Genomic DNA, 10455 nt, shown 5'->3' with positions numbered 1-10455 from the left:
GTTTTTTTTTTTGTGTGTGTGTGTGTGTGTGTGTGTATGTGAGTGAATTGATTTGTTTTTTGTTTTTATTTTTTTTTAGCTCCCACCAATAAGTGAGAACATGTGGTATTTCTTTTTCTCTGCCTGACTCGTTTCACTCAGTATTATTCTTTCAAGGTCCATCCATGTTGTTGCAAATGGCAGTATTTCATTTGTTTTTATAGCTGAGTAGTATTCCATTGTGTAGATATACCACATTTTCTGTATCCACTCATCCGATGATGGACATTTGGGTTGATTCCAGCTCTTGGCTATTGTGAAGAGTGCTGCAATGAACATTGGGAAACAAGTGTACCTTCGACTTGATGATTTCCATTTCTTTGGATATATTCCCAGCAGTGGGATAGCTGGTCATATGGTAGATCTATCTTCAATTGTTTGAGGAACCTCCAAACCATTTTCCATAGGGGTTGCACCATTGTGCATTCCCACCAACAATGTAAGAGAGTTCCTTTTTCTCTGCAGCCATGCCAGCATTTATCTTTCGGTGTCTTTTGGATTTTTGCCATCCTAACTGGGGTGAGATGGTATCTCAGTGTGGTTTTGATTTGCATTTCCTGGATGCTGAGTGATGTTGAGCATTTTTTCATATGACTGTTGGCCTTTTGTATATCTTCTTTAGAGAAATGCCTGCTTAGCTCTTTTGCCCATTTTTTGATTGGGTTGCTTGTTTTTTTCTTGTAAATTTGTTTGAGTTCTTTATATATTCTGGATATTAGTCCTTTGTTAGATGTGTATTTTGCAAATATTTTCTCCCACTCTGTTGGCTGTCTTTTAGCTCTGTTAATTGTTTCTTTTGCTGTGCAGAAGCTTTTTAGTTTGATATAGTCCCATTTGTTTATTTTTCCTTTGGTTGCCCGTGCTTTTGGGGTCGTATTCATGAAGTCTGTGCCCAGCCCTATTTAGCTCTTTTGCTCATTTTTTCATTCGGTTGCTAGTTTTTTGTTTGTTTGTTTGTTTGTTTTTGTAAAGTTAATTCATTTTCTTCGTATATTCTGGATATTAATCCTTTGACAGATGTATGGTTTTTTGATATAAAGTTGTTTGTGTTCCTTGTATATTCTGGATATTAATCCTTTGTCAGATGTGTATTTTGCAAATATTTTCTCTCACTCTATTGGTTGTCTTTTAGCTCTGTTAATTGTTTCTTTTGCTCTGCAGAAGCTTTTTACTTTGATATAATCCCATTTGTTTATTTTTCCTTTGGCTGACCATGCCTTTGGGGTCATATTCATGAAGTCTGTGTCCAGTCCTACATCCCGAAGTGTTTCTCCTAAGTTTTCTTTAAGAAGTTTTATTGTTTCAGGGTGTATATTTAATTCTTTAATCCATTTGAGTTGATTTTAGTATATAGTGAGAGGAATGGGTCTAGTTTCATTCTCCTGCATGTTGATATCCAGTTCTCCCAGCACCATTTGCTAAAGAGGCAGTCTCTTCCCCGGTGTATAGGCTTGGTACCTTTGTCAAAGATCAGATGGCTGTAGGTGTGTGGGTTGATTTCTGTATTCTCTATTCTATTCCAGTGATCAGTGTGTCTGTTTTTATGCCAGTGTCTTTCCATTCTTCTGAGGTGAGCATTTAATGCAATAAATTTCCCCCTTAATACTGCTTTTATATATTTTTTATATATTTTTCATTTGAATTTCCTTCAGTTATATAAAAAAGAAAAATCTACAGGAGGTAGGGGCTTTTTACTTTGGCACTTGATATGAGTTTCTAGTTTTATTGCTTTGTGGTCAGCAAATGTTGTTTGTACTCTTCCTACTTTGAATCTTTATAAGAGGTAATCACTCCATATACAACTTTATCATATGCATATTATATATACTTTTATTTGTGTGTGTGTGTGTGTGTATATATATATATATATACACACACACACACACCATACATACAACTTTACTTTTTACATCTTGTGTCCCCTATGGTTTGTAATGCAACCCTTGCACCCTGTAGGAATTCAACAAAACCTAGATTTTATCATTTCAAATGGCTATAAGCAATTCTTTGGTTTAAAAAAATTGACCAGGGAATGAGGTTTATGTCTTGGTAAGTATCTGGAATTGACAACTTAATTCTTAATTCTTAATTCTTGATTCTTAATTCTTAATTCTTGTCCCATTATCAGGCGCTCTTACTCACCTTATCCTGACGCAGCAGGTTCCCGCGGCGGATGAAGGTTTTACTCTTTCATTTTCAGTGGTCGACCCTCCTATGAGCCTTCTTCCTCACTTTGTCCCCCGTATCCAGGCCCCACGTTGGGCGCCAAAAATGTCCCGACCCGCGGGATATTCAACGCAGACCCTGGAGGGGGGAGTGGGAATTGGATGGGACAAGAGACACGAGAAATTGAGACAAGACAGTATTCTGATCAAGTCTCGTTTATTGATTCTTAGGTTACATCTTATATAGGAGAAGGCAGGCATGCTGCAAAGGGTCTGGAATGTAAAGATATGATAATATCTTGAGGAGAGACAAAGACAGGACATTCAAAGTAAAGGTTGCCACCCAGAATGTTTATGGTTAAACAGTTTCTAGAGAAGGATAAAAGGTCACTTGCAAATTAACTTGCATAGCCAGGAGCAATCAGTTTCTGGCATAAAGATTTCGAGGCAGTTATGTAAAGCATGGCCATCTGAGCAGATTGTCAAGGAGAAGTGGTCTCACAAGAAGGGGTGTGGAGCTTCAGGCCCCCAACATGGAATGAGAAGAAAGCTCTGCTTAATGTATTAGGTTCACCTTGAGGGTCAGACCATGCTGCTTGGGTTGTGCGGTTCTCAAGCACAACATATCTGTTGTCAGCACTTCATAAGTGTCAACTTTCATAGGTTTGATGAAATTCTGAGATTTTTTTTTCTTCTTCTAAAGCTTAATCACACTCAGTAAAGCTGAAACTTTTTACAATATCAAACAAACAAATCAAACATTCCAACATTCAAGATAAATCAAAAGCAATTTGTAGCTTCCTTGGAGTCTCCCAAAGAGTGTTAGCAGGGGTGTATGTAGTTCATAATCTAACATCCATTTATTATTACGTTCTCCCCGTGCCACTCCTTTTTTCATCTCTCTCATACCCCTACAGTTACTAACACGGCTCCCCTTGCACTCCTCTTTAGACTCCCCCAAATCTATTCTGTTTCCATCCTTATCATAAACTCTAATCTCTCTTCACACCCCCTGCCTTTTCAAATGTGTTTCTCCTGCCATGTTGTTGCTCCTCTTCCAAAGTACAAACCTGTCAGTTTGTCTCAGAGTTCTTCCTGTTTGTCACCTATTTTTTATCTATTATTCTGATCAATAAAACAAAAATAACTGGTCAGGTATAAGTCTGTCAAATATAGAATTTGTCTTAGAAAACTGAGGGGCAATATTTTAAAATATTCTTACATTATAAATTCATGTCCCAATTACATTTTATTATACAGGTAAGACTACTAAACCTACAAAGGAGATAAGATTGTGTGTACTTGTGAAAACAATTTCATTCGTTATAGTAAGAATATAAGTATAAGTAAGTCACTTATACTAAGCTAGTATAGCTTTGTTTTTCATTACTGAGATGTAGGCTTGTCTTTCTAAGAAGGAATAAACTTATACAATGAATGAATTGTTTTGCAGTCTAAAGAAGGTGCATTTATTGTCAGAGATTCAAGATATTTGGGATCCTACACAATTTCTGTGTATATTAGAGCTAGAAGGTAAGCAATCATAATTTTGTTTACTTTAGAAATAATCATAATAAGTCTTTTATATGGAGATACCATCACATAGAGAATATAAGTGAGAACTTAACATGGGAGAAGATTGCTGAGCTGAAAGTTAGGACAACTGGCCAATCTACATTTTATCCCTAACATGCTCTGTGTGACATTGGATAAGCTGTTTAACCTCTCTTGTCTCCCTTTTCTCAACCATCAGATGAGGGGGTTAGATTAGTTGTAGTAGACACTGTTGGTTCTTTCCTTATATCCCTCGGTCTACTCTGGGGTTGACCTGCAGAGAGGTCCCCTGCACTCAGAAAGCTTCTTTTGTCTTTCTACCTGAGAAGGTTTTCTGGCTGTGGGAACTCTTGGACCCCAGGGCTAGCTGGAAGTGCCTGAGAGTTAACAACCCAGGAGCAACCCTACACCAGTGAGAACGGTAGTTGGTGGATAAGCACCTCAGCTTCTTTGCACTTCAGGGGGAATTCTGAGGTGTGCTCCCCAGTCTTTCATGAGTTCCTAGAGGTGTTGAGTCCCAGTTGCCCATAGCAGCAACCAGTTCATTAATGCACCCTGTGCTGGCTTTCCTCCCTTCCTTGTCTCTGCCTCCAATCTCTCACAGTGCATTTGTTCATATAACAAATACTTGATGTGTTAGTCTGTTTCTGTTGCTTATGACAGAATACCTGAGACTGGGTAATTTATAAAGAAATAAAATTTATTTCTTACAGTTTTGGATCCTGGGAAGTTCAAAGTCCAGGGAACACATCTGGTGAGGGCTTTTTTCTAGGTGGCGACTCTCCACACCAATGGAGGGTATCACATGGAGAGAATGGGCTGAGCAAGAGAGAGCTAACCTTCTTATTGCACTCCCTGTAAAGCCATCAGAACCACGCCCATTACCACCCATTGTACCATCACCCCTTCAATCCATGAATGGATCAATCCATTCTCTAGGGCAAGGTCTTTACAATCTAATCACCTATTAAAGGCCCCACCTTTCAATTACCATAATAGTATTCCCCAACCTCTCAACGCTGTTACAATAGAGATTAAGTTTCCAATATATGAATCTTTGGGGGACACATTTAACCCATAGCAGTTGATATCCAATAACTACTTATAAGTGTCTATTATGAGCTCTACTTTTTTGAACATGACTTGCCACTCATACAATTTAGGTTGAAGTTATGTTTGAGTTTGAGTCCCCAATAATTTAGTGTAGGAATTATCCTGGGATGGTGAAGCATATGTTGAATTCAATCAATCTGCTCTTCTGTGTAGTGCTGCTAGGATGAGAGTTTCAGAAGTGCAGTCCTGTTGCTTAATGAACTGGCTTGGTTCCCAAGTGATATTTCACTGGTCTACTAATTTACATTTTATTGATTGCAGAAGTATGGAGGCTGCCATAAAACATTATCAGATAAAAAGGAATGACTCAGGACAGTGGTACGTGGCTGAAAGACACCTCTTTCAATCAGTCCCTGAGTTGATCTGGTATCACCAGCACAATGCAGCCGGTGAGTGAGGGACTTCAAGTGGGAGAGTCAGGGACAATGCATCTTTAGTGCATTAGTCCGTTTCTGTTGCTTATAACAAAATATACGGAGCTGGGTATTTTATAAAGAAAACAAAATTTTTTACTTATAGTTTCTGAGGCTGGGAATTCCAAAGTCTATCTGGTGGTAGTGATAGTGACCCAGGGGTCTTACATTGCAAGATGGTGGAAGCAGAGAGAACAGAGAGAGAGTAACCTCCTCATTTACTTTCTTTTTAAAGCTCACAGAATGACACCCATGACCACCATTTTTAATCCATTCACTATGGCATGGTCCTACAATCTAATCACCTCTTCAAGGCTGTTGGGAAAATAGAATAGTTTGGTCAGGGCCCTCACCTCGGGTCCAGTTGGGTGTGGTTCAGCATCCTTTGTAAGCACATTGTTTGTGTGTGTGTGTGTGTGTGTGTGTGTGTGTGTGGTTAGTGCACATGCACACCAATGTATCTTTTTAGTTTTGTTGCTATTCATCTGTTCTTTAGAGAAAAAGAAAGGGGGAGAGAGAGAGAGAGGAAGAGAGAGAGAGAGAGAGAAGAAAGGCAGTTTTAGTGAAGCAGGCAGGCCTGTGTGGCCATGCTTTCCAATCTATGGCTCCAAGGACCTTTTGGCCAGTTACCTAGTTCATAGACATGCGTGTGAGGGGTCTGGTGACCCAGCCTGGCATGCGAAGGGTTTGTGACCCAGTCTGTGTATGGGCTTGAGGGGTCTGGGAGCTCCAGACCCAGCCCTAGCTCAATGATCGGCCCAGTTGGTGCAGGATTACCGGCAGGTAAAAGAGCCCAACAACTGACGTGGTCACCTAGCTTTACAATTGGCATCATGAACAGGATTAAGAGCTCGACAATTGGCGCTGTGAGGATTCCAGGCCTTAGCCTATCCAGACAGAGGCCCACCTTTCAATTACCATTATAGGATTTCTCACCCTCTTAACAGTCATAGTGGGGGCCAAGTTTCTAATACTTAAAACTTTGGGGACACAATTCAAGTTTCAGGGAGTCTTGGGGGAACATAACTCAATCTACTACATTTAATATTAGACACTCAACAGAAGCAAATCTCCTTGTAGAGGTGGTTTAAGAGCTTGCAATGCAACCTGTCTTCTGAGCAGTTCTCCTTTTCATTGATGCTTCTTTGTTTTTCTAGTCAGGAGCAAGAGGTAGGTCAATTCTTTATATTTCTGCCAAGTTGGAAAAATGGTAGATGGCAGAGAAGCAAATTGACATTTACTCATTATGCATTTGTGCTGGAAATTTACCTAGGGCTAAGTAATAGGATTTTAAATACCCTAAATAATGAAGCTTCCTTTTCTTTGCCCCCTAAATCTTCTCTCTACTTTAATAATTGTAATAGAAAATCACCCTTAAATCTCTCATTCTCTGTTCTTTCTTGTTTGAAGAACAGAAAAAGTTGCACAGAACACAGCTTTTCATGGTTACAATTTGGCTTAAGTGTACCAGAGGCATATTCAACCTCCCCCTGCCCCAGCTATTGTTTACAATACTTGCTATTTGTGCAAACTTATCATCTACAGAAAGATATAGGATCTCAGAAAGTTCCACCACAATAACAATAACATCTTTGGCCTGCAGCTCTCACCCAACCTGTGCTGGACCACTTACTCTGAGCCCATGGGGAATCTTCTTACCTCAGCATTACAGAATTTGGATCCCACTGTAACTTTTCATATTGTTTTGATTTCTCGTCATGCAGTGCTTTTTTAGATTTTTCTCATGAAAAGTTGTGTTGACAAAAAAAAAAAAAAAATCCCTTCTGAAAAGAGGCCACTTTTCCATTACACTGGTTCTAAATATCAGGAATAAATTGGAGGAAAATCTTATCCACTTATGGGAAGAGTCCACATGAATATTCCAGATGGTCATTGGAAGTTTGGTTAGAGAGGGAGGGGAAAAATATCTGGGTGGGATAAGGGAGGCCATAGTTGTGGCTAGAGAATCAGGAGACCAGTTCTGAGTTTTCTTCTTCATACTTCTATTTCCCCTTTCTTCAAAGAAAAAAATTTAAGAAAGAGTGGTTATGGTGGTGAGGTTAAAAAAAATGTAAAGTAGAACAGGATATGCTGACGTGAAAAGATGTTAGTGATAAGTTGTTAAGTTAAAAAAAAGTACAGAGCAGTATATTAAGAGTATAGCCCCAGGCTTGTTAAACAAACAAACAAACATCTGTGTGCACAGAAAAACTATGTTAAGTAATAATTTTTAAATGAATAATATTTTAACAGACAATAAACTGTTGATAGTTACCTCTGGGGAATGAGACTGGGAGTAAGGGGTGCTTTTGTTTTCTACCTTATAGATTGCTTTAGTGTTTGATTTTTTTTTATTACAATGCACATAGATTATTCCTATAATGTACACAATACCATCAAGATAATTTTTAAAATAAAAAACTCAATCAAAGAAGAACAATTAAAAAACAAGGGCTGAAAATGTATGATTATGACTGCTGTTTATCAGAGAGGAAAGAAAGTAGAAAGGAAGTAAGAAAACAAGAAAGAAGGATAAAAGAGGAAAGACACGGGACCCAGAAATAGCTGATACTTATTAAAAACCTACTTTGAGCCAGACCCTATTCTGAGTGCTTTTATGTGTATCTATTTAATCTTCTGAGCATCCTGTGAGGTAGGTGCTGTTGATACATCTATCTTACAGATGAGGAAACTGAGGCACAAGTTGTGAGGTAACTTGCTCAAAGTCACTTAGTTAATAAGTTCCCTTGCTGTGATTTGAACCCACAGAAATCTCTGAAACCATTGAACCACTGGCTCCAGAGTCTGCTCCCTAGCATGGCTTACAAGGCCCAGCATAACCAGAATACTACCTACCTGTCGAGTGTAATTTCCTTCCTCTCCCTACTTCATGGTTTTTGCTCAAGTACCCAGCACCATGCTTCACACCTCTCAGTATCATCTCATGCTGTTACCTCCGCCTAGAATGTCCTTCACGGTTTCTCCTCATGGGTTAAGTCCATTTGTCAGATTCATCTCAGGTGTCATTTCCTCCCAGAAGTCTTTGAATCCAGCAATGAGTTAAGTGTTCTTCCTGTGTGTTCCAGAGCACCTTGTGTGCATCTGCAGCACAGTACTTATTCCCTTTACATTTGCAATGGTCTCTCTGTGCCCGTCTTCCTTCACTGAGATAAAACTCCCTGTGGGCAGGGTCTTCATCTCACTCATCTTTGGATCTGCTGGGGTCTTTGAGATCTACCTAGAAGAGTGTCTTGTATACAATAGGCACTTAATACCTGCTTCTTTCTTTTCTTGTATTGTCCAAGCTTATTTCTGTCTTCCAGCCTTTGAACATGCTGTTCCATCTGCTTAAAGGCTCTTCTTCCTGATCCTTGTTAGAGGGGTCTTTGTCAAATCAATGTCAGCATGGCTGCCAGCTTGTCAGAAAAGCCTTCCCTGAGCACCCACTCTAAAGTAACTATGTCTTATCAACTCTGCCTTGCAGTCATCATCATCTACATTTTCTTGTGTGTGCACATACTTGTTTATTTTCTTTCCCCCCACTAGAATGTAAGCTCCATGAGAGCAGGGACCATCACTGTCTTATCCACTGCTGTCTCCCAGCATCTGGATAGTGCTTAGCACATACCAGGCTCTTAATAAATATTAGTTGAAGAAATAAATAATAAATACTTATTAAACTAAATTAAAATGGTATGTATGGAATTCTACATGCGGGCCCAAATAAATGAAGTCTCCTTTACTCTCCCATGCTGTTTTCAAAAAAGCCATACTATTTTCAAAAAGTCGGGTGGGAAAATGGGCACATGTAAACACCGCTGGTGGTTGAATAAATTAGTACAGCCTTTCTGGACACCCTTTGATTTGGAAATCACATTTTATAAGGTGTTAATTTGAGAGGTAAATACAAATGTATGTTTAAGAACATACAGCATATTTTACCATAGTGAAATGTTGGAAATAACTTTAACGTCAATTTATAGTCATTGACAAATATCAATTACACGCTTAGTGTAAAAAGCTTAGAACAACACATTTACGTTTCTGTGAAGCGTCCTGGATGTGGATATGCTTTCAACTATGCATATAGAGATCTTTTTGCAAAGATGTTCACCAAAATGATAGCAATGAATCTCTGGATACTAAGATTTTGTGAGGGATCTTTTTGTCATCTTCATACTTTCTTAGGTTCTTTACATTGTGTGTACAATGAACATATATTATTTTATGAAAATGTTTTTCAAGCGGGAAAAATAAGCAAACAGACGAATCTTTACATTTTTTTGCCTAATTATTTAAAGAATGGTACTATCTTCTAATATATTTAATTCTGTATTTTATATTAGAGCCTAGGCTTGAAATGCTAATTTATCTTTCTCCTTAGGTCTCATGACCCGTCTCCGCTATCCAGTTGGGCTGATGGGCAGTTGTTTACCAGCCACGTCTGGTTTTAGCTATGGTAAAGTATGCATACATGCTGAATAAAATATCAGTCCAGTAAAGAATCTAATCCACATTCCCTATAGATTCTTTAAATTCTCAGCTCTTCTGAAATGCCTACCTAGATATATTTCTTCTCAAACTTTAATTCTCCTTTCTGAGATGTTTAAGTATATGCATCTCATAGTGCATTTTAAAGTTTGGGGAGAAACGTTTAAGTTTTGCTTCAAATTTCACTATATATATTAACAGGAGCCTTCATCTTCACCCTTTTGATAAATTAGAGTTCTTTTTATTTAGATGTTTGGGCTATCGCTCTCTGGTTACAAGGGTGGCTGGGGAAATAACTGCTTCCCAAGAGAACCTACTAGAAAGAGCAGCTAACAGTGTCCTCTTCACCTTTTTTCAAATAGAACTTGCACAGAGTTTGATTCGAACCACTTTCTAGCCAATGTGGTATTTGCAAGTCTGTGAGAATAAGTAAGAGACAGGGAATCCTGTTTTCTATTTTGGTTACATTTTATTTATTTCCTTAAATTTCCCTCATTAATGGGACTCAGAATATACTGGGAACCCCCCCCCCAATTATATTGTTTAGCAAGTAATTGGGATTCAGTGTCTCATTGGGTTAAATGGGATGCAAGGATGATTTCAGGGTGTGATCAATGCCTGGATTATTCTTCTGCCCGATAGATACTATATGAGTATATAGTAAAGTTATTAGCAAGTTA

The 10455-nt window shown here is 38.6% G+C and overlaps 1 protein-coding gene across 1 annotated transcript in view; it reads left to right on the top strand.

Moving 5' to 3' along the window:
- Positions 1-10455, top strand: part of TXK (TXK tyrosine kinase) — a 61387-nt gene that overhangs the window by 31603 nt on the left and 19329 nt on the right. The window contains exons 7-9 of the mRNA XM_008575461.1: positions 3658-3737; positions 5133-5260; positions 9669-9743. Coding sequence (XP_008573683.1) covers positions 3658-3737; positions 5133-5260; positions 9669-9743 — 283 coding nt within the window. The remainder of the gene's footprint in view (positions 1-3657; positions 3738-5132; positions 5261-9668; positions 9744-10455) is intronic.

The sequence above is a fragment of the Galeopterus variegatus genome, unplaced genomic scaffold (assembly GCF_000696425.1).
Source record: "Galeopterus variegatus unplaced genomic scaffold, G_variegatus-3.0.2 Scaffold1193, whole genome shotgun sequence".
Lineage (NCBI taxonomy): Eukaryota > Metazoa > Chordata > Mammalia > Dermoptera > Cynocephalidae > Galeopterus > Galeopterus variegatus.
Note: the sequence above shows the minus strand (reverse complement) of the source record. Positions and strands in the feature narration are given on the sequence as shown.